This window comes from Platalea leucorodia (genome assembly GCF_965183815.1).
Source record: "Platalea leucorodia genome assembly, chromosome: 17".
Classification (NCBI taxonomy): Eukaryota; Metazoa; Chordata; class Aves; order Pelecaniformes; family Threskiornithidae; genus Platalea; species Platalea leucorodia.
In genome coordinates, this window is record NC_138839.1 from 2,548,612 (window position 1) to 2,573,052 (window position 24,441).

Genomic DNA, 24,441 nt, shown 5'->3' on the forward strand with positions numbered 1-24,441 from the left:
CCAGTAGTCTTGCCATCCTCGCTGGCTGTGACAAGTTGAGGCTGAGTTTAAAGCGCTGTATTGTTGCTCAGCAGCAGCAGCCCCCACAGCCTCTCCGGTGGCCGGGAGCCATGCCGGCAGCCGGCAGCGGGGCTGCCCTCCGCCCCGCGGGGCGGCCCCTCGCCTGCGCCCCGCCGCCGCCCGGCCCCGGCGTTGCCTCCCCTGCCGCCTTCAGCCGCGGCCGGCTCTTCCCCCGGCCGGTCCTGCCGGCTGCGGGGCTGGTTGCCGAAAATAACCTGCGAAATGAGAGATGAATCCCAGCGAGCGCGGGGGGGAGCAAACTAAAAGTGCTGCGGAGGTACTAGACATGTCCTGTGCAAATCCTCGCCGGGAGAGGCAGCCCGAGCTCGGGGCAGGGGCGGCGGAGCCGCGGGGCGCGGGCGGCCGCCGGGAGCCGCCGAGCAGCTTCCCCCGGCGAGGAGCGGGGCACGGCAGCGGCGGGGCCGCCGCCTCCCCCCGCCCCCGGTCTCCCTGTGCAAATCCCGGCTGCACAACTCCGGGGCGGCCGCAGCTGCAGCCCGTCTTCCAGCAGCTCTCCGAGGGAAGAGGGAGTATAAATAGGGGGGACTCTGCTGAGGGGAGACCGCCGCCTCTGCGCTTTCTAAAAGCTGTCCCAGACTGGCGGTACAAACCCGAAAGAGGCAGACCCAAGGTTTTACAAACTTCTGCCTGGTCGCTCAGGTTGCTAAGGGGCTTCTCTAAAGTGAAACGCTTCAGGTTACTTCAGCAAGCAGGGAGCTGTGAAACTGCGTTTGCCGCGCTCCATCCCACGGCTGCTCGGGGGCTGGCAGCGGCTCCGCTCAGAAACGGCGCCTTTCCACCGTCGGTGCCCTGCAACGCCCCGGGGAGGGGGCGGCGGGCGGGCCCGGCCCGGCGGCCTCCCGCGGCGGCGGGTTCAGCCGTGCTTGCCGGTCACGCTCGGGTTTCTCCTCCATATTCGCTCTTTTCTTCTCTCATCCTCCGCCTCCTCTGCTTTTTGGTGCTGTTCAATCTCGAATGACAATTTTAAAACCAACCCACAAAGGAAACACTGTGAAGGAGACATTTTAAAGAAATTCTATCATAAAGCAAAAATGAATGTGCAGATACCTTAATCAAATGAAAGGAGGCATCTGGGCTAAAGTGTTCAATTTATCTTTTCGTATGCTTAATTTTGTATTATTATTTACCACCAGTATTTCAAAGGGCAACTGAGGGGTGGTGGGTGAGGGGAGTAACAGCCCCGTGGGACCCGGTGGGAGAGCAGATGTACAGATGTACACAATACGTACACAAACGTACATACACACACGTATAAGATCATGTATCATCAACGTGCAGGAGTGGTGTGGGGGTTTCTTTGCTTTCCAATCTTTTCCTTCCTCTGCACATTTCAATGGCCATGCCTGCAGCTAATGCACACTAAGGAGGAAAAGACCTAAATTTAAACTCAAGGAGTTGGATTGTTGCATGAAAACTGGTTTTTTGCAGGAGGGAAACCAAAAGATTTTTAATGGAATTTACCGGATGACATACAGACCAGAATGATTTTGTCTCTCTGTATAACAGAACAGATTTACACCTTTCAGGATATTTTCAGTTGACATTTTTTCATGTTTTTCCTACTCTTAAGGATGGCGTTCCAATGAGCCACGTTCCTGCTCTGAGAATTCCTTGGTATCGTTTCTCTCTGGCTGGACAGCCGTCATCTAATTGACGAGTGAAAAAGAACAGTTTTCTATGTCTTCAGCATACATTTGTAAAAATAGCAAAATCCAGACAAAGCGACTTGTACCTTTAGAATGAGTGTGTGTATATGTGTATTTCATACGTGTGTAACACATACGTAAGTGTGTGAGAGTGTAGTCGCGTGTTGGTGTAAGTACCTCATGGCAACCTATGCTCCAAAGGGACAGGCGTTGCTACAAACGTGACCGTTAAAACAAGTCAGAGTACAATGGCAATCCTCCAGAAGAATCATTCCTGAAAGAACTGTATTTCCACAACAACTACACTTTCAGCCCTTACTCACTTTGATCCTACAAAGAAGTTCTTTGCTGTCAGTGGTTCCGATCTTGCAAAAAAGAAAGAGGAAGAGTATCACCTACATATTTTTTCTAAATTCATTAAGCTAGTTCCCTTTCTTACTTCTCCTTCTACTGCTATGCTCCCTTTTCAGCAGCTCTGCAGCCAAAACCAATAAGGTGACTGCCCACAAAATCGTCGATGCGATTGTGATGGGAATATGTTTAGCCTCAGGATTCTAATAATTTTTCTGAAAAAACCTGGTAATCGAGGTACGTTATCGGGCTTCTGATCATCCCCGGAAAAAAATAACTGTCCCATGCATTTCACTGAGCATTGCATAGGGATATTTATCCAATTGCTAGTATCATCTTGAATGATCAAGGTTTTATACTATAGATTCGGATTAATAATGTCCTCATGAATGAAAGAAATATATATGGGGAGTTTTCCATCACCACCATGATAGTGCCTGGGTTTAACAAAATCTCATGTTATTTTCACAGGACCGATTTAGCTACCACTTTGTGTCTGTACTTCAGAAAAAGAGATGTTCTAAGATCCATTCCCACAAAATCCTAAAATAAATGTGTAACTTCTCTCAGATAAATAAATTACATTCGATACATATGGGCCTTAATTATATCCTCTGTATTATATAGAAGAAGGACAAATGCTAGGTCATTCAGCCTTTTTTTAGTTGATTCTGCATACAAATACATATTTAAGCAAAATGGGCTGTTACATATATATATACACACATATATATGTACACCCCCACTCAAAATTAATAATTCCTATTAGCCAAAGGGAAGAGAGGGGATAAAATAATAGTGATCAACAATATATTTAATTTCCCACAATTCTGGCAGAATATCCCAAACTCTTTACAGTCAATGACAGATTAAAATTGCTCAAGAGATAGATTAAACAACAATTAAAATTGCTATTAAAACATCAAAACAAAACAAAATAAATAAGCTCCCCAAATCTTTCTCATCTAATCCTCTTGAAAATAATTACAGCTTTCCTTTAGCTACTGGCTTGGAACTGTCAAATATTCTTAAGAAGATGGCCCATGAGACTAAGTTTTTCTTAAGCCTTTTTGTCGCCCTGCTGAATTACCGCCGCTCCTCAGTCCGTGCGGCTGCAGGCGCTCCCTTTTATGAACGTGCCCACCCTGTGACCTGGCCCGGCACACGGAGCTCCGCGGGTCAGCGGAGCCGGCGTGGGATGGAGCCGTGCTCCGGCACGGCCCGGCTGTCAGGTCGGAGTCGCGCAGTTTGGAACAAACTTCCGCCTGGGCTGTTGTCCGCGTAGGGCTGCAGCAGGTCTGGCAGAGCGCTGGCAGCGTGACCGACGTGGTGCCCGGGCCAGGCTTCCCACAGCAGCCGACCATGTCAGGCCGTCAACAGTTGATGGGCTCTGCCCACATCTGGACAATTTTACAAGTAAATATCATTTAAACATTATTATTTATGAAATCATTAGTTGTTATTATCACTATATGAACCATTACTAATTTTTGAAGTATTTACCCTTTCTCAAGTAGTAAGCCAAGGTCACAACTTTTTACTATTTACTACAATTAAAACCAGAAACCCACATTTCAAAACCTGTCAAGTATTTTCCTTCTGGAGCATGTAACAGGTGTGACTTTTTCCTGGTCGTAGTCATCCACACTTTTGTAACTGCTCCCGTAAAATAATTTATTGGAGAGCATAACTTGATGGGATTGAGGAGAAATATGCTCAGTGGCTTGGGCCAAATAACAAGTTTTCATAATCCTTTATTACCTCAGGATTTTGAGAGCATATCAAAAGGACATTATTTAAATTTATTTTACAGTCGCACTGCATTACCTGATATTCTTAATAGATCATTTTCTAAACAGGACAGGTGGTGTTACTGCCAGCAAAGTAAAGGTGTCAGATTGTCACATAGCATTTTTAGAGGCAGAAAATGTACCACATGGATAATTAGTTTCACTCTCCCACGATTCCACATAAACAGCTCGTGAAAGACTGTTGTGGCAACGTCGCCAAATGTCTCTAGATATATAAATTACACACATATGCCTATTTTTATAAATGAAATTTGGGAATATCAGTAGCAATCGCACGGTGGAAATATTTAGCTCATTTCACAGGTTGTACTGTACTTGCACCGTATGAATGTCCCGTGGCCCCAACAGAAATTTGTCTGTATTTAATAAACATCAGTATAACCACAACATTCATTTTCCTTTCACCTAAAGCGCTGGCTGAGAAATCTAGTTTTTATCTGTTTCCAAATGTTCTGTAGAACATCCAGTTCCTCCCTCAGTCTGCATAGGTTTTTTTAATAATCATGAAGTGCAGTGCAGCCAGACACTTTGCCCTCTTTTTCTCTTCTCTGTGCAACAGATTTGGGATGAAACTCCCCACTTTGCCCCTGAGCCAGGGCTGGTTCCAGGACTGGAGATGATTGTCTTACTCCAGATGTGTTGCTTGCTGTCAGCGGGGCGCTCCCAGCTCACGTCACCCCTGGGCATTCCTCTCTGGAGTGCTCCGGCAGCAAATGCCCCTCTCCTTTCTTCTCCATCTGGAAGGATGACTCATGGGTAAGATGCTTATCAATGTTTTGCCATCCTTTACAGTCAAGCGTTGATCCGTATCATAGAACAGGGGCAGAGGAGTTGTTTTATGTAATCTGATATGAACCACACTGCAAAAATTAAGCTTCCATTATTGGCATGTCTTCCTGCCTAAAAGCTAGAAAGCTCCATATATGAGCTACTGTCACCTTGGAAACGTTCAGAAAAGAAATACCAACTGTCTGCAGAAGCACAGTATGTAGCCGTAGAGCAAACGGAACTGTCCGGTTCTGCTAAGCTTCAATTTGATCATGCGGAGGTACTCAAGTAGCCTCTACATTTAACCTCACAGTAAGAAAACAGCAGGATATTAACTTACACACGCAGACTCCGTTACCCAGTTTCTCAGAGATGTATCGCTGGTGGTCGGTGCCTACAAAATCCAGAAGAGGAGCATCAGCCAAGGCCTTTTTGTAAATCCCCTGGAGCTCAAAGCTGGAATAGATTCACTGACTTTAAGGTGATAGACACAAATGGTGGACTGGGAGATACGAACGTGTCTGGGGAGCCATAGTTTAGCACCTTCAGAGAAACTGCAGATATCCTCTCTCTTCTCGCATCTGTACGGAAGATAAAAACCTGCATTGCCTTTCCCTAGCGACAAATTATTCACCTGACAGAAAATCGTGACCGGTGGCCAGGAAATCAGGCAGCCAGATGTGACTGGTAGCGTGCGCTCTGAAATGACTGGTGCTGACTGGAAGGGGGCTGTGGTAAAACTTTGATAACAAAACACCTGGTATTTCTGTATTAAGCTGGATTAGCAATTTGAACTTTGTTCCCGTTCAGAGTGAATACTACGTCAACGTGTCCTACAGAACGACAATTCCATTTCTGACCATCTCTGAATGCTACGTCTCTGGCTGCAGCAGTGGTTATAATCCATTATGGTTTACAGCAAAGTTACAAATCAGCTATTCTTTTTTTGACTCAAGTGCTGGTTAGGTTTTTAGGAAACCTAGAGGTTAAACTTGTATTTATTTCTTGCTAAAGCTACAGTTACCATTTGTTGTTGTTACGAAAATTGTCCAAACAGTTGTGAACTGGGACTGAATAAATACCCTGAATAAAAATATCACAAGAAACTGAAAATCAGTGATATTACCAGGTGTTCTTACAAGCGTTTTCTTGAGGGAAAAAACCATGCTTGGATCTTTTACATCCTGGCTCGGAGTGTGAGAACTGGCAGGTTCAGAGTTAACAACGGTTATATCTATTCTAGATCTGCAGAGAGAGCTATACAGTTAATCACTGCATATTTTTAGCCTACATCTTGTAGCTTTAATCCTGCAAATGTCTGTATGTAATTTGTTTTATGTAATATGAATAAATGCCACAAAATCAAGATTCCACCATCTATAGAGCTAAGAATGTCCATACATTTCTAAAGAATGAGGACCTATAGCATAAGTGTAGGACTATGAATCGGTCACTGTGAGCAATATATTCGCTATACTGTGGGTGCCAGTGGAAATAAATACTCAGATTAGCAGCACGGGCTTATATGCATGGTATCAAAAAGCAGACCTCACTTCTCATAGCACTTATAAAAAATTACAGAAATATTGCTTACAATTGAGGTACATTTTCAGTTAAATAAATGTGAGAATGCCTTCCATCTCTATGCACAGATCAGCGTGTATTTCGGTATAGAGCTCCGCTTAAAGAGTGATGTCCCCATATTTTAATAGCTGAACCACTTTGAGTCTTTGAATAGCTGAATTTTCTGGCATGTCCTTCAGGCCTAGTGCCAAGAATAAGGGGACAAGAATCTGCTTTTCTGTGAATCGAACCGCACCGTTCCTTCATTTTGTCAAGGTAATACCTGGACCAGAATAGAGAGGAAACCCAGTTCATTACCAAGGAAGAGCTCAAATCTGGTGACGGAACGGGCGGCCGCAAACGCGCGGGTTCAGAAGATTCCTCCGAAGAACAGTTTTCCAACCGAGGCACGGGAATGCAGACATTTAGCTTTGCCACGGAAATCACTGACATATCATCTAAATACTTTTTCATTTACTGATTTTGTGCCTACTTGTAACGGTTATTGAGGTGTTACAAGGAACCTCAAAACCTGCAGTTTCTGCTGAAGCGTTCAGAATGTGACGTTATAAATGGGCAGCATGATCAGGACGCATGATTTTTGCTGCAATAACCTTTAATTAGTGACTAACGGTGAAATCCTCTTGTCAGAATAGCACGGGCTTATTTCTGAAGAGACACTGGACACAGCTTCGTTCTGGATTAAAACTCGGAGATCTTCAGTATTCCAAAACGTGCGCACTCCAACCCCAAATCTATGTGACTTCTGCATTGCAGGAAGTCATGTGCATTCACTAAAAAGATTTTTTTTAAATCATCGTGTCATCAACTTGCTTATAATTTACAGATGTATGTAGAACAAATACTAAGCTGAAAGTCCACAGAAAATTTCTCTGATTTCAGTTACCCGAATCACCGCGAGTGGCTAAAGAGGTGGGGGAGTGCTCGCCTGTGTAATTATTCACATTAACGCAAGGGAAGCGTTAATGCCACCGTATTTTTAAAGTATCAGTCATCCTTTTCTGTACTAGAGAACGCGTCAAAAGCTCTCAAAAATGTATAAAAAATCTTGCCAATCAAAACCGGAAAGACGTCGCGTTTCATAGTAGTTCATATTTTAACCTACACCACTAAAAATAAAATAATCGTCAAGCAGGAAAAAAACCTGATCAACTGCTCAGCTGGTTCAAATCTTTGTAATTCATTGGCTTGAATAAAGCCATGAATATCCGCCCTACATCTTGCAATCCTGCGTCCTTACAAGAGTGCAAATTTAGAAGCGAGAATTTAGAACCAGGAATTTGCTCACGATGAATTTATTCCGCGCCCGTCAACGCGGGCAGGGCGCGCGGCGGGCGGCTCCTCCCGCCGGGCCCCGCCCCGCCCCGCCCCGCCCCGCCCCGCCCCGCCCCGCCCCGCCGGCACGCACCACCCCGCGGGCGGGGGGGGGGCACGCCGAGCCGCGCCAGCGGCGCCGGCCTCCTTCAGCGGCGCCGGGGGGGGGCGGACTCTCTCCGGCGCCCCTGCCGCGCCATCGCGGTGGTTTGCTCCGTTGCCGTGGCAGCGGGTCTAACGGCCGCCGGGCGCAGCCGCGGAGAGAGGAGGCGGTGGGGCCGCGCTGGGTGAGGGGCGGTGGGCGCGGGAGCGGCCTTGCCCGGCCCGGCCCGGCCCGGCCCGGCCCGGCCCGCCTCCGCGGGAGGGAGGTGTCGTGGGCCCCGTGGCGGCGTCTCGTTGGGTCCTGCCCCGGCCTCGGCTCGCTCGGCGGGCCGGCCCTGGAGTGGCTGTTAGCAGAGAGGGGCTCCGGGGCGGGAGGTTCTCCCGCAGCCCCGGGCCCGGCCCTGGGCCGGCCGCTGGCCTTCGCTGGAGCGCGGCCGTAGGCGGTGCCCCGTACCCTGTGGTGGTGCCGGGACAGGGCCCGAGTCCAGTGCCGAGGGCTCGGGTCCGTGTGCTGCCCGGTAACGGGGCCGGTCCTGGAAGCAATGTGGCTTTCGCTGTCTGGCTTGTGATTTCCTTACAGAGGCCTTGGGGCCTTCCACCGTGCTGTAGGATTTGGCCCAAGGCTCTGTTACGTTGGAGTTGCACTACCTGGCAGTGCAGTGCTTAGCAGAAAGTATTTGGGCTACTACGGGTGTGTTGGCAGCTCGATTTAGATTTGTGTTACTTTTTAGTGCCGCCGCTAACATCCTTAAATCAACCATAGCCCAGTGTAGCAATTCAGTCTTGGTTTTAAGGTGGTTCTTATCGTTTGGTTAGTTTATTCCGTACTTCAAATTCCATGGTGTATTTTCTCTGTTCCTTAACTGGAGAAAATAGATGCTCTCCTCTAGTTTATGTTTTTGAGTTCTGCACAAGGATTTACATAAATGCACTCAAAGCTGAGCCCCCATCTTCGTTAAAAATAATCACATGTACAAGCCTCTGTATGAGTAAGATCTTGATGAAACGTTCAGCCGTGTGATAGTAACTCATTGCAGATGACCTATGGAATTTACTGAATTCTAATAAATTGTATCAACATTTGAGAACAGTTTACTTAACATTGGACAACTGCGTAAGACGCAAGAGCAAGTAGTGTTTATTGGAGTTGTTTCCTAATCGTTCTGGGTAAAGTGGTTGCCTAAGTGGATAAAATACATTCCGAAGGTTTGTTTTATTATTGAACTGATTGTTATTAAAAAAAAATTAAAAATGGCAATGTCCTTTCTTTTCTATAAGGGATTTATTAAAGTTGGTACTCAAAATGTGTGACTAGTACAAAGGTATGTGATTGTATCCAGTTATTTCACATGCATTAAGTATTTACTGAATGCTATTAATTCATCTCAAGATATAGTCACCACTACTGCAAGTTCTTGGAGATTATGGATATAAAACGTGTGCTCTTCTCTTTCTTAGCCTGGTTGTTTTGAAAGAGCTATCAGCATGGAAGATGAGATCGGTTATAGTACGGAAGAAGAGCAAAAATCTCCTCTACCGTTTCTGAAAGAGGAAGAAAATGAAGACAAAGCTGGTCAGTTCTGTAATGTGGAAGAACACTGGGAAGGTGAAAATGATGAATTGTTTCGATAACTCACAAAAAACTAACATTAATGTGTCTTCTAAGTTAGTAGATGGGAACAGCACAGTGCTAGGGTTGAATGATGTTCCAAGTAAATGCAGTGATTCCAGTGGGTGTTCTCTAGCATTACACTACACAGCTGTAACTAATCCAAATCTAATCCATTATTTCTGTAGCAGCAAATTCTCTACTTTTTACCTCTAAGGCATTGTCGTTCAGAGTTATTGCTGGTAAAAATCTAACATTTGACTGTATGGACTTGATTCAGTTGCTCGTGCCTTGGCATCTAGTGCCATCTGCAGTGCTCCAGGCTTGCGTCTGGCTCCAGAATGGCATAGGTCTTCCGCAGGTTCAGCTCTGTGAAGATACTGGATACCCTAAGACATCCGAACCAGCACCAGATACCTCTTAATAGGCAGCCAATTTCTCTAATTGTGTCCAATGTTTCAGTGCATTATGTGAGGCAACACATTTTGGAGATTATCATGTATGGTGTAGTGCTGAATACTGATCTTTACGTTAAAAAGAGTTCTTGGGCTATTCTTTTCTCATTGTCATTTTCTTGATTGTGTAAATACCTAACAAAAATTTTCTGTCTTCACCGTACAGTAGGATAAGGTAGCGTAAGATAAACAAACTGTTGGCCCAAACCTGTTAGTATATTAGCCTCCCCACGTGCCCTGTGGTTTGGGGTTTTTTTCCCCACCTACATTTGGATTGTGGTGACACTTCCATAATGAAGGCAGAGAGCGATTCCCTGTTTTGCTTTGCAGGTGTACAATGGTAGCCCTGCGTGTTTTGCCATGTGAATTTTTTTTTTATGTACGCTGCAGTAATGCTATAAAATGCCATCTCTGATTATCCACATTTTGACTTGACAGCAAATACACTAGAGCTTTGCATTTTAAAGTTCAAAGTCTCTATTAAACTGTTGTTTTAATATCTATTAGACTACAGGCTTGAAGAAGAGTTGGCTGGTGGTGGCAAGATGGGAAACGCGGATGCTTCTGAAGGAGTTCGAGACAAATGTGATTCTAGCATGTAAATAACTTGTTTTGTTACCGGTTCCAACAGTGATTTTCTTTATAGCGTTAACTTGCCTTTTCAAGAGAAGGTTTTGTTAATTCAGCTATGCATTTTTTGTCAAATTAGTCATAGGCTGTATAGACCTTTCCACAAAAAATAAATTAGATTGGTTACTACTGTTAAACCAATGAGCTGAGTAAGATAAAGACAGACTCTGGACGCTTTTTAATCTGAAGCCGTTGTAGGTATGTACATGTAACACAATGATTGCACCACGTTAAGGTGGGCTAATTGGCGCTCCTCAGAGTAGCGTCGCACTAACCAATTTACACTTCTTCTAAAACCCAGCCAGCTCTTTGTAATACTGCGTGTTGTGTTTGTATCCCTCTGTACTTGTAGAACACCAGGAGCTGTTGGAAAAAGGGAAGTTTGTCTGCTGAAGGACATCGGTGCTGGACTGTAAGGTTTTTTTAATATCTGCAGAGTTTTGTACCACTGTGTAAAGTCTATTAGCACAGAGTCGGTATGATGATAGATTAGTACTACGTTGATTTTACAAGTAGGTGGTACGGTGGATTTATTCCTGAATTACATTTACATGTAACAGAGGTCATGCACGAAAAGGAATTCGGTGGTTTGAATGTGGCCTTAAGTAGTTGCTGCTCTCTTCACAAAGATCAAAGCACAGTTTGGCTTACTTTGACAAGACTGTTAATCCCTGCCCGGGATGAGCTGGCGTAGGATTATAAAGCATGATGACAAGCTCCAGTATTGTTTATTAATATACCTATGTGGCAAGCTGCATAGCACGTATGCCTACTGCCGGTACCTGTTGACAGTGGTACCATTATCAACAGAGATACTCAAAATACACCAAAATTATTAAAATAAAATAAATAAATAAACCCAACAACAAACCCGAAAAACAACAAAACCAAACCTTCAGACCTCTTCTTGCTGTGTGTTTAAGCAGACCAGAATGATTGGGGATTAGCTCACCCCACAAACTGATCCGCTGTATAGAATATGTTTTAAACTAGTTTAGAATGTTCCCTTTAAAGTTTTAAACTATTGTTCAGGAAAACTAGAATTTGCAAGCCCTAGGTATAATCAATAGGAGCCACATGCATTTCAAAACAAAGATATGTAATTAATGTGGGTATAAATGTATAAATGTTCAACATTAGATATCCAGGTCTAAAAATCTTGGGTTAAGTACATGCACGTAAACTTCTTGTACAGATTATGTTCAGTTTTTTCCTTATTTATACTGGTCGTATTTGTAACAGTTCTGCTAGAATAAGAGTAAAACGGAAAACAGTTAACCCACAAATGTGTAAGTGGATGACGTACAAACTTCACGTAACTTTTCAATTTCTCGTTGTGTTTCCATTGTTAATTGTGTGTTTCAATTCAAAGGGAAAGCTTGGAACACTATTTGGGCGATATTAATAATATTCAGGCTGTGAAGTATACAGATAGAATTTGCATATTAACCTTACAGAAGAACCTAAAAGAGCTCAACGACATAGCCAAAGAAAAGGAACTTGTGGTCCAAAAAGCCAGGTTAGTGTTTAAGCGAACATAATCCATCAGCATAAATCACCATCAAATACCGGGCTACTGCATCTGTTATAAATATTAGAGTTTGTAGATTTTTTTTTTGTGAAAGTCATGTCATGCAAACACATCCCCAAACTAAAAATTAATTACATACTTGAAAAAATGAAACACAATAATGAATGTTAAAGAAGGGGTGTTTGGGCTGGGAGAATGGCACGCTAATTCCTTTCAGTGATGTCTGCAGAATCCTGCTGGTTCAACAGTCAGTTGGAAGCATTAAGTGGAAAATTCATTGTAGACATTTTCTTCACTGTGATGGAAATGGTACATTAGAATCGGCGCAGTTACTCACATACTTTAAGATAAGGACCTGCTATGAGTGTTGTGCCATGTCGAGGTCACGACGACGGTCTTTAGCAGCAACGATATCTGAAGCAGGCTAATGTCAAAAGATGCTGTTTATGCTGTTGTCACTTCTGCTAATAGCCGAACGCTGGCTGAAGTCAGCATAAACTCTTGTTACATTCGTCTGGATTTTTTGGAGAAACTGCTTGAGGTTAACAAGGGCTTCTGAAGAACCTGGTCGTAGGATCTTAAAGGGTGGGATGGTGGTGGGGAGTTGGGGGGGTTGAAGGAATCCTAGCTGTGAATCTTGCCCCCAGAAGGAAGAGTTTCATGGAAAAGAGTAACGAACTTGGAAAATAGAAATAATCTGTTTGTTCCTTGCAGAGATGAGCTGAGTACCTGTCAGCTGCGGATCAAGATGCTAGCAAAGCAGCTGGAGTATGCAGACATTGAAATGGAGAAAGAGGAGGAGGCCGGCAACGTGTAGGTAGAGAGTATTCCTGGACAGCAAAGATTACAGGCATCTGCTATGTTTATCTGTGTAATTAAGGAGATAAGCGTTCCCGTTTTCATCTCTTCACGTTGTTGAGCAGTTGATAGAATTTTTAAGCACGTATATTAGAGATGTTAATGAATCGGTCACGAAACCCCCTGCCGTTGTTCTCGGGTTCAGGTGTAGCTGCGTCAGCTGGGAAGGCTGTTCTGGTGCAGGGGCACCGCGCTGCCGGCTGGTGAGCGCAGCAGTGCGGTCACTCCCATGGTGGTGAACACTAACGTGGCGGCCACTTTCCGGTTGACGTATTCTCAGCAGTAATTCCTCCTTTTGAAATAAAGAAAAATGGTGCGTTGGCTTGGGAGTCATTGATCTCTATGCTTTCTGGTCTAGAGGCCATATTCTGTTAGGTAAATTAGTGCAGAAAGAGGGGGAAACTTAGGAACGGATAGGAAAGAGGCTTATATTTTAAAATACCACAGCAGGTTATTAAACCAGCCTAGCCCACTACTGTCAATTATGTTTATCAGGGTCTCAATCACTTCTATTCAGTATGATGAACCAACACCAACGTGCTGTGGCAGTTTTAGAGGTCATGGGTTTGCTTCTGGTAACTATTACAAGCAGGATTTATATATATGCCTTTTCTTTTTCTGTTTGTTTTATGTTGTGAAATGCATGAATGCCTTTCAGGAGTAGTCCTGCATGCAGGAGCTGTTCTGAAACACTTTTGCTATAAAGTGGGAGGCAATTTACTGTATTCCTCACATTTGGTTTAAATAGAAAGAAGTGGGTGGCTTGTGTACCAGGAAGCAGTGTATTGTGAACAAACTTTGCAGCTGCATTTTGTGACCTGTGTTAATCTTCAAGTTAGTGTATCGATGAATGATAGAATGATAAAGGTAGGTTAACTGCCAACATGGAATAGCTGCTTAAACAGAAATGGGCGAGTTGAATGCTAATGAGACTCCCGTGATGGGTGCTAGTACTCCCTGTCCAGGCTCTCGGGGAGGCAGCCTTAGTAACGAAACCCAGCAGAGACAGAAGAGCAGTGCAGAAGTCTTTGTGCTTATGAGGGGTTGAACGGTGAGGTCTAGATACGCAGAAAAATAGCAATTCTCACTATCTATTGTATTTAACCAGCGAATAGTGGAGTAAGAAGACTTGATAAATTTCTGGCTTACAAAGCTCAAAGGCATCATGTTTTAGCGATAATGGAAATACTAGCTACCGTTAGCATTACTGGCGCCCAATACAAAAATTTTGAAGTCAGAGTAGTAACTGCGGGTAGAAGATCCATTTCCAATTTTCATTTTGAGGAAGGGAGTTTATGTTGAATATAGTCAGTTCACTGTCTGATGATTCTGTAGTGTAGTGTCCGCTAGTTCCTGGGTAGAGAAGACCAAGGAAAATAAACAACTGTGTGGCAACCCTGCCACTGTGGGCAAAGTACATTGAATATTGCAATGCCATTTTAAAGGCAAAAGCAGTCTAGGTGTGCCTACGCTTATTTTCGTTAAAAATACTACTTTCATCAGCTTGAGAAATGAATAGTCACGTTAAGCTACTGGTCAGTGCTTTTGAAATAAATACTCCTCCGTAAATATCAACCAATGTGTAACAGTTTAAAGCAAGCTCTGTCTTTGAATGAAGAATGGGCGCTTGGAAGGCTGAGTAAGAGACTGCGTAAATTAGTGGAATTCTAATACGTAAATCTCGGCCTCAAAGCTATTGTTTATTGTCGCTGATCTTGTTGGGGAGGGAGGGGGATTTTTGTTTATTAGTTCCAATTTCTTTCTGATTGTTTCTTTTTAATGTTAACAGTGCAGCCTTGTCCCGCCTTCAGGCAACGCGCAGACGACTGTGCACTGAACTGGAGAAAGAGAAGGATTTGGAGTTGAAAATTGCTTTGACGCTGAAGGAAAACATGTAAGTGAGGGAATGAGAAACAGTGTGACGGGAGTCGATCTTTATTATGGTCTTCATATGCTGTTTAATGGATTCAAAAGTTAATCACTACGGAAGTTGCTTGTAAATACTGAACCACGTAATTTGAGGTCATGTGAGGCTGACTGCAAGGTAAAGGATCTTGAGAGCAACTTTTAGCCTGAACAGTTCGTTCCTTAGGAAATTGGTTGCTGTGGCTCAGCTCCTGAGTTAGTTTTGCACACATAAATGAAGTTTTGATGTTATTTGGAGCTGTGCATACATTGTGGACCTAAACAGCTCTCACTTTAAATGGGAAATAAGCTGGACTAAAGTAGACCTGTCTGTGGTACTGATCGCTGAGCATAAACACTTTAATTTATGCCTCTCAGTGTTTTTTATAGGCCATAAAGGAAAAGGTTGAAATTGAGACTGATGCAGATGTTGTAGTGATACTGTGTATTTTTATGCTAAGCTAATACTGCTGCTTGTAACTGGTTGTTCACACAGACTAATTATTTATTTATATGAGACAGAATAAAACTGTCTTTTGCAGAAGGCAGCAGGCGAGTGTGTTTATATTTTGGCACTGGAGGTACAACTACTAATGCCACCACATCGAGGGAAGAACGCAAGCACGAGCTTATAGATGTGATTAACCAAACGATTAACCAGAATACAGGGTGTTCTGCTGCAGTCTTGCGTAATAGCTTTAAAATGCTTGACTCGTTTATTGTGTTATTAGCAATAACTATATTAATCTGTTTATATGTATCCCTATCATATCTAAATTCCTTCAGCAAAACATAGAAGAATAAAAGCTATGGCCTGTCCCTGAAGTTATTTACTGTTGAAGAAAAAGCTGTTTTTCTAAATTTTCTTGTTTTTCATATTTTCTTCTGGGTAAATGTGAATTTGAGAAACAACCCCGAGCTTTACTTTTTTACTTTTTTTTGACCGATATTTTTGATGGCCTTAAAATGAGATACGCTATTAGATATGAGCCTTAGGCTGAAAGGTACGATACCTGTGTCAGTAACAGGATATGATTTACAAGATAACTTAAAAAAATAAAATAAAACATGGCTAGATTTTCATTTTCACCATAGAGCCTTACCTACTCAATAGCCTTAAGTAAGTGAAAGAATGTCAGTATTTCGGTGAAAACAGCTCAGGCTTCCTTTTAAAGGCTTGAGATGTGGCGGATAGAAACTGAGCAGGGAAAATACGAAATCCTCCATGAACAACTTAAAAAAGCTGAGGAGGAGCTCGAGCTGCAATACCAAGAACGAGCTGAAGTGCGGATTTGGAAGGAAAAAATAGCAGCACTGCAAGCAGAAGAAAATTGGCGGTCTAGAGAAAAGTAAGTGTCTAAGTCAGACTCTGCTTCCTTTCTCTGTGTTCTTTTTAGCCAATTGAGAAGATGAGCTAATTCAAATACCAGTGGTGGTTTGTTTCTTAGCTGGGTGTTGCTTCAGGAATATTTTATGAGGAAATGGAATTAAAATTAGAATTGCCCACAGTCTTGCAGTTATGCAGGTAAAGATTTCTGACATATGAAAATAAACTTACTAAAGACAAAAACTGGGAATGCTTTTGTCTAAGGAAATGAAGTTTATTAGATCGGACTAACTGCATGTGCCTGCATTGTTGTTGGCTGCCAGGACCTTCGGAACTTGCGATCAAGTTCATCGAGGTTTCTTGGAGAGAAAGACGACACCAGTTTATCGATTTGTCTATAGGTTTTGTGAAAACAAGAGACTACGGGGCGGGGGAAGACTAATGTCCTCATTCAGCACGTTAATGACTCCCCAACCCCACCCTTCGATGTCATTGTGTTGGCATCAAGGATTCCCTAGTCCTGCTGCCACTGTTGGTTTGCCTGTGTTTTGCAGAAAAGAAGAGGAAGCCCAGAAAGAATATGAAGAAAGGCGTAAAAAAATGCTTGAAGATGCCAAAAGGAACCACGAAAAAGCAGTATGCTTCCTGAGAAAAAGCATGGCAAGGTTATTGTTCACTCCTCTTCTGTATTGTACGTTCTCCGGTGTACAATACTTTACCCTTTGGGCTTTGAAAAATAATCATTTTTCTGCTAGGGGTATCTTCTGTTACACTTGGAAATCTTCCGCCACAGTGCCGGTGCTGTGAAGCATTCCAGTCTGACACGGCACAAAAGGCCTAGGAGAGAAGGAAATCCACGTACTGGCCTAGTGTGGTCTCCCAGTTCCCTGTAGCTGGAGGGACTGTCCCTCTGATGAGATGCAGAGGGGTCTGACTACTTGTAGGCATTAATAATGATTTGAAACATTTTATGTATGTGTGTGTCATTAACTGAAGTACTTTGAAGTAGGGTAACTAAATTCCAGGTTTGAAACTTGCACTCTGCTGCTCTATATTCCCTCTGCAATGTAGTGAAAAAGCTTTCTTGCTGTCTGGTAAACTTGGTTGCTAGGCCATTTCTTTGTGCTCCTGTTCTTTTCTGGTTGATGGTAAATTCAGTGTTCTCTTCATAGGTTCATGTTTATATAATTATTGTGGTGTTGAATTCTTTTGCTACTAAAAAAAGTGTGAACATTTGTTACTTACTTTTGCTTGTATATTAGGACTTAATTGAAAAAATGACTGAAATAGTTGTACTGTTTCTGTGTTGGTTTATTTTGCATTAGATGGCATGTGCAAATTTGTAATCATTAAGAAAAACACCCAAATAAGATTATTTTTTTTTTTTTCCCCCCTGAGTAATACATCAAATATACCGATCTTACTAATTTTTTTCTGGTTTACCATTATATTAGCTGCAATATTCTCAGCCTTGATTCACGCCCACATATTCCTAGCTTTTAGAGTTTCTAGGGTTTATTTTTAGCGTGGGTACAAGTGGTTGGCTCGTATAAAGTTGACTACGTGATTGCTTAGATATTGGTTATATGAGCAACACCTGAATTCTTACTTTATGACATATGCCTAGCTGCTAAAATAATGTGGAACACATTCTTCATATTCAAAATTAAAAAAAAAAAAAAGTTGTTGAGCAAACTAGTTGAAAGCCTGTTGGCACTTGGAACTTGAGCGGTACCGCATATAGCAGAGTCTTCCAACTGTTCCATTTACCCATCCCCAGGATCATAGTAAACACAGAGGCTTACAGGAAGAATGGTGACATTGACAATTACTACTTGTCAGGTTCAACATTCTAATACTAAAAGCTTTCCAGGATATGAGCCTGAAAGATTTTACTTTGCTTACAGAATTCATGAAAAAAATGCAAAGGAAGAAGTGAAAACTCAGGAGCATATGGAGAGAAGGATACAAGCTGTGCTTTCCCTGAAAAACAGCCTAACTTCCAATAGGGTACTGCTGCTGTGGCTTGGATGGGAACGAAGAGAGTGACTTGTTAGACTGCTAGCTTTAAATGGAAGTAATTTCAGTTTTCATTGCAGAATTGTTGTGTGATGCTGCCAGATCACTGACCAAATGTCTTTTGAAACTGGGGAGGATTTAACTATAGGAGTAACGGTGTTAGATTTGTATGGGGAGATTTTGACACCTCCACTTATGGAGTTTGTTCTGTCAACAATCTAGTTGTTCTGGTAGGGTAACTCTCTTGAAAATAATGCATACTACAAATAAGCTCTCTGAAAACCCGGCCAGAAGCATTTCCAGTTATTTGGATTCCAGTGCAGCAGTACTTCATATGGAGAAAACATATGGAAGAAAACCAGTTACTTAAGAATTTAAATAATGTAAATGAAGAATTTCTGAGCTATGCTACTTTGCTCTCCTACTTATGTTCTGTAGAATGTGCAGGAATGATCTTAATTTAATACTAATTTGATTAGAACTGTATCTTTCCACATTGCTTCATGGAGTAGCATTTCAAGGGCAGGCTAGAAGGGTAAAGAAGTCGCCCTGACCTAGTCAGAGCTTTCTGCGTCTCAGCACACCGTGACTAAGGTGTATATTGAAAACAATAAGTTCTACTTCAGAGAAATCTACCACAAATTTATACTTAGATAAGGGGACCAACACTAGATTCTCTGTTTTATATTCTTTAATATGTGAATGAAATTGGTAACTGTGGTTTGTATGGCTTCATAGGAAAAACTCCAAACTCTCCAGGTTTGGAACAAAGCAATGGCCCTTGAGGCAAAGAAGCAGGAGATGAAAATGAGGGAAGCTATCCTGGCAAAAGGAGGCAATGTTGCCAAGGAAATTTTTCTCCATAAACGACTGCTAGAGCATGAAAAAGAGAAACAGTAAGTATTCCTATCTATATCAAACTCTCAGCTGCTTACTGATGCTCATGCAGGAATACATTGGAGCTCTTCATCAGATTCTGAAAACATAACATCTATGATGCTGTCTCAAGGGAGTGACCTCATTCTTGCACCCTGTACGTGTGATAGTTGTAGTCTGTTTTAAGCGACTTGAACTTGTAGCTTAGGTGTTATTCAGAGAACCAAAGTTAGGAGCCCATGTTCTGGGATTACTGCAAAGAAAATAAAACTACTCCAGGAGGGAAATTCAGTGAACCTAAACCGGATGCCTGAAGTAACTGTGCTTCTGCGTTTCCTGAAGACTGGCCCTGTAAAAATTGAATAGCTTTCTTAGGCTTTTAGAGGCAATCTCAGCAAGATTGCGCTGCAGTAGGGTCAGAAGCAAGGTACTCTCCTTTGTGCTGCTTTTGATTGAAATTACTCCTCTGCCTTTGTAGTAAAGTTGATAGGAATGTGCCTGTATCTCATCTGCTCCAGCGCAAAGCTTAATTATTGTTTTTAACCGCTTAGGAAGATGAATTTGAGGTAAGATACAAAACCGAGGGTGGCTGAGGTACGTGTTTCTGCATGCTGGCTCTGCTACGTAGGCAGTAACCTGTAGCAAATGTTAGAGATTTAATAAGTAAAGGTTCAGTAAGTCTTAAGTTTTGATTAAATAAAGCGTCCGTCTTGATAGCTGCATAACACCACTTCTGCTATCCCTAAATATGTTCTGAAAATCATGTTAATAAAATAATCATATCAGTTTGTGGAGATCTGCTGGAAATATCCAACTCTATTTAAGTTTAATCCTTTTCACCTTGCTTGCTTTCTCCCTTTCGCTGTTTCCCTTTGCAGGCCAAGGGAGATCCCAGTTTGTTAGTCTTAGTGTTAGCTGTGTCGTGTTTCTCACAGCACTTCTTTTCTAATTTCAGCTACCATCCTGCTAATCTGCTGAAGAACTGCTTAGTTCTCTCTCCCAGGGTACTGCCTTTCTCCTTCTCTGTGAAGGCATATTCTCAGTTTTCTCTGCCTATATTTCAACCTGAACATATATTTCTGAATTATATGCAAAGAAAATAACTTTTTAGTCATTAAAACCATTATGTCATTAATTTGGATGTTATATATCACCTATAAAAAGCTTCTGAAAGAACTGATCATAGGAACCGAGGATGGCTTTATACTTACGGCAGGTAGCACTGGGAGTCAGTACACCATTCCTATGTCTTTGTAACCATGATTAACTTCTTTGCACCATGATTTTCCAAAAATAGATTATAAATACAGTGTCATTTATCTGCTGCAGTGGGGCATCGTGAGGCTAAATCCAGACATTAAAGTGCTTCAGTAGGCAGTAGCCTGTATTTAAATGAGAGGGGATATTTTCTTTGCTCCTATTTAGAATCAGTAATTATTTATGGGGATTAGCTGAAGAGGTGAAAGTCTATATTAAAAGTGATCATTAGTGTGGATAATGTTTGTGGCAGAAAGTCATGTATTAAACTGCTGGTATTAAAACTGAGATTAAATGACCTACTGTCACTTTTGTCACACTACCCAGTGTGTCATGGAGTTTGCAGTCGCACATAGCTTTGAATTCATGTCTTCCAAGTTCAGTACTGATGTCCTTACCTTTAGCCATTCTTCCTCCCTTTATTAAATGCACTGGATTTCAGATAGGCAGTTTTCTTTGAACAGCTAACTAGGTTAGGAAAATTATTTAAAACCTTTTTTTCAGTAGCGATGACTGGTATGCTTTGTCAACTCCTCAACTTCTAAAACACTGTAATTGAGCATAGTTTGTCTGCAAAAATGTATAAATAGCCTCTGAATCGCCTGGTGTCTTGGCACAAATTACCACTGCACTCAATTTAAAGACTTGCTATTTAGCTTAAGGGCTCAAAAGAAACTGGACTGTAGTTAATATTACTAGTAAACAACCATGGTTGGTTTAATATTTCTTACAATGTTGGATTACAGAGCTTTTAGAGAACAGCAAAAATCAAGAAAAATTGAGATTGTATCTCAAATTTTGCAAGAAAAAGCTTATATTCAAAAGCAGAAAAAAAGTCAGTCCTGTACTAAGGCAATTAAGGGTGGTGGTAAACTTGAGGATTCTTCACTGTGGAGAATGAAAACATGGCAATATATTGAGAAGACCTGCAAACGTTCAGCTGGAGCAATATCACAGGTAAACGAAGGCCTAAGAATTAACTGTCTTTAGATTTGTTTTCTGTCAAAGGTGCAGGGCAGGGAATTCTTTTGCCTGTGAATAGCACAGGCTACAACCAAATACCAGACGGTACAGAGCAAGTGCGGAGTAATTTCTCCATTAGATCTCTTAATGACTGTTAGTCTCCCTTTTCTTGATTGTTGATCCTTGTACGAATAAAGACGTTGTCCTGTTTGGCGTGGGGTGGTTTTTTTAAGGGCATTTATAAGAAGAGGTGAATTTTCAAACACATGAACCGCAACAGGCATCAAAAACCATGCAAAGCACCCTCCGTTCCCGTTTAGTTACCTTCATTCCTGGGGAAGGACTCGGATTCGTTTGCCAGCACAAGAGAAATGTTTCCACTGTAGTAGAAAGGAGACGGTGGTTCTCTCTAGACATGAGCTTCCCGGATGGGTGTTTTTCTCTGCACGGTATTCCAGGGAGTACTGGCCTGGAAAATGGAGGCGGAGTGAAGTGAATTCCCTGATGAAACTAGCGGCTTCATGCAATCTTTAGGTATTTAAAAGAAAAGGGGTGAGGGAGAGGTGTTGGTAGGAGCAGTCATACTACAACAACACAGAAAGTCCTTGGTTGTCATGTGATACACAAAACATTCAAAAACTAGTCAGTATTCTTGTGCCTGAGGACTGTTTCTAGCCTCCTATAGGATACAGTTAATGTCATGTAGGTGCTTTTAACACAAGATTTTTGTCTGTATTCAGTGTCTTAAGAAGGGATCGACCTAAGTTGTCATCTTTGGCCTCTGAACTATATAGACCTGTCATTTTTGTATGAAAAGATCTCCTCAGAAACTGTTAACTGTTGAAGTAACTGTCCTCTAGTAATTTTTAACCATATCTTCAAAACTTCTTTCACAAAAGTCGTGGTGCTCTCCGTCAGCTTGTTCCTCAGCTGGTGAGGGAGCTGCTTCTGTAGGAGAGACTTCTGAAAAAACACCCCATGATGTGCTCTGTGAAAGTGGTGAAGATGAGAACGAGAGGGACAAGACCCTAGCAGAACCAGAGTTCCCCGGACTTTGGAGTCAGGAATGTGACTTGCACAAGGTAAATGTTGTGATATCTCCTATTAGAAATAAAAAGAAAAAACAATGTAGATGAGATCCTTTTGTAATTGACTCATTGTGAAGTTAGTCTTTACAAAATTTTCACAGTATCCATAAGAGTATTTTAATGGATAAGAAAAGTTTCATTTGCCTCCCTAGTACTTGTCTATATCTGAAGTAATGACACTGGCAAGTGCTGGTTTAGGAACCTTGCTTAAAAACAATAATTACCTATTTTGCAGTTAAAATGCAGGCTTTATTATATAGATGTAGAGATTCAGATGTGAGAATATCATCAGTAATTGCTGTTTGACACTATTCTTGCAGTGTTTGTTCTCTTAAAGGGAAAACAATACTTCAATTTTAGTTCAGAGCTATGTGAAGACACACAACACATCATGTTCACTTGTTTGAGTGTAAAAAGACTAAACATGACTTTCTGTTGAGTTGGCAACACAGATTGCTTTATGTGGAAACAAGTTTTCGTACCAACCTAGGCAAAGAAAAGCATATCTTCTAGCAAAGTAATAGTATTCTATACTCTAAACAGAAGTAAAAAATATGCTCATAGAGCGGAATTGTGTAGTTAAGATCTTAAGTGTTCTTCCAGGGTATACTTGCATATACTGCTTTTTTGAGATGTAGAAGACCTTTAAGAGCAGACTTTATAATCAATCAAGAAGAAATAATGTCAGTACATATTCGTATACTTGCATGAAAGAAGCACTGGCCCATGACTGAAATGTTCCGGGGAAGTTAGCTGATTGGTTTTTTCTGAATTAGTATTTGTTTAAGAAGTTGAGGGGACAAAACTCTTTAAGTGCAGAAGAGCTAATACTGCCATTAAAAACACGATGTCATAGTGTGGGATGATGATAAGCTACAGAACAGACAGCTGAGAATAAACTAAATTCTTCGTATAGTAGTTGGGGGGCTGACTTTGATCTGCAGAGGAACGGACAAAGGCTGGGCAGACACTGAAAGATGCCATTTCCAGACTTTTCTACCTTGAGCTACGGATTCTGTGATCACACTTCCTTAGTCATGGTGGTTTTTACTGGTGTTCCTTATTAGATACCCAAAGAAGCAATGGATCCAAAGCAGCTGGCTCCAAGGGTAGAGAAAAAAGACATTTCTGAGAAAAAAAAGGAGGAATTCCAAACTGGAATTTTTCACAAGCAAATAGTGTCTGGGCGTGAACATAAGGGATGTCCTTTCTATAGTAAACCAAGCTGCATTCATTTCCAGGTTAGTGGCCATTCTGCATAGGAGCTCTAAAGATGATGAATGTATCTACTCTATGTATATGCCGATGTCTTGATCAAAATTCTGTTGCACTGGGAAGAAAAAATCCTTGTTGTCTTTAATAGGTCTTTAGTCAAAACTGAAACAGTACTTGCCTTTTTCTCTGGCAACCTCTTAGGTAAGTTATAGTCATATTAAATAAACTACTTAGCTTTACTCCTTATGTCTAAATCATAAAATACTTCCTTTACTTAATACTGTCAGAAAGGTGAGCAAATGATGAAACATCTTGTTGGACTGTGTTCCATGCTTTTTAAAAGGCAGTGTAGCTGTTACTTATATAGTATTTGTACATAATTATTACTATAAAATAATGTCCTTACAGTAGTCATGACTACAATCCAGTTAAGATTTCGGTTTGCAAGTGACCATCTTATTGTACTGGTCATGGGGAAACGGAGCTGCAGTTTATCTCTGTGTCGTGATTAACAAGTGTGCTGTTAAGAAGCGTAACACCATGCCTAGGCCTTCTCTGGACTTGAGAAGGTTGCTGGTGTGGCACACAGACAAGGCTTCTGTCAGAGAAACCTGCTGCCAGTCAGCCTGCGGGACTCTTCTTGTCCGTGTGCTAATGAGCGTGCCCAGGGACACAGCTTTCATCGTGTTCTGGTTTGGCTGGGCGCTGGGAGCCTGTGCCTTGCGCAGAAACAGCAGACCTCCGTTGGAAGACAGCGGCACCTAGCTCGGTGTTCAAAAAAATCTGTATTGTCTTTGCCACGCACAGTCTAAATTGTTAACAACTCTGTTTGTTAGACCATGAATGTGACATCAAGTCTGGGACATTCACCGCAGGAAAAGACAGGGCGGCTTGGTGCAGGGGCTGTGCGCAAACCCAGGCAATGTTGCCCCATCCGTGAAGCACGAGTTCCTGGCTTTATAGGCTGTATCTTTTAAAAGGGTTTCTTTGGAGCCAGGCAATGCTTTCTGGGTTTATACAATACCTTGCACACGGGCCTGTGATTCCAGCG

At 42.1% G+C, this 24,441-nt stretch overlaps 1 protein-coding gene across 1 annotated transcript in view; it reads left to right on the forward strand.

Moving 5' to 3' along the window:
• Nucleotides 1-3,440: 3,440 nt before the first annotated feature.
• CFAP74 (cilia and flagella associated protein 74) overlaps nucleotides 3,441-24,441 on the forward strand; it is a gene marked incomplete at both ends in the record, with an annotated part of 54,076 nt that continues 33,075 nt past the window's right edge. Inside the window, 15 exons of the mRNA XM_082329206.1 lie at nucleotides 3,441-3,494; nucleotides 4,797-4,937; nucleotides 9,116-9,263; nucleotides 10,229-10,319; nucleotides 10,704-10,763; nucleotides 11,724-11,870; nucleotides 12,597-12,695; nucleotides 14,530-14,634; nucleotides 15,821-15,994; nucleotides 16,527-16,637; nucleotides 17,880-17,982; nucleotides 18,730-18,887; nucleotides 20,871-21,081; nucleotides 21,987-22,169; nucleotides 23,243-23,416. Coding sequence (XP_082185332.1) covers nucleotides 3,441-3,494; nucleotides 4,797-4,937; nucleotides 9,116-9,263; nucleotides 10,229-10,319; nucleotides 10,704-10,763; nucleotides 11,724-11,870; nucleotides 12,597-12,695; nucleotides 14,530-14,634; nucleotides 15,821-15,994; nucleotides 16,527-16,637; nucleotides 17,880-17,982; nucleotides 18,730-18,887; nucleotides 20,871-21,081; nucleotides 21,987-22,169; nucleotides 23,243-23,416 — 1,959 coding nt within the window. The remainder of the gene's footprint in view (nucleotides 3,495-4,796; nucleotides 4,938-9,115; nucleotides 9,264-10,228; nucleotides 10,320-10,703; nucleotides 10,764-11,723; nucleotides 11,871-12,596; nucleotides 12,696-14,529; nucleotides 14,635-15,820; nucleotides 15,995-16,526; nucleotides 16,638-17,879; nucleotides 17,983-18,729; nucleotides 18,888-20,870; nucleotides 21,082-21,986; nucleotides 22,170-23,242; nucleotides 23,417-24,441) is intronic.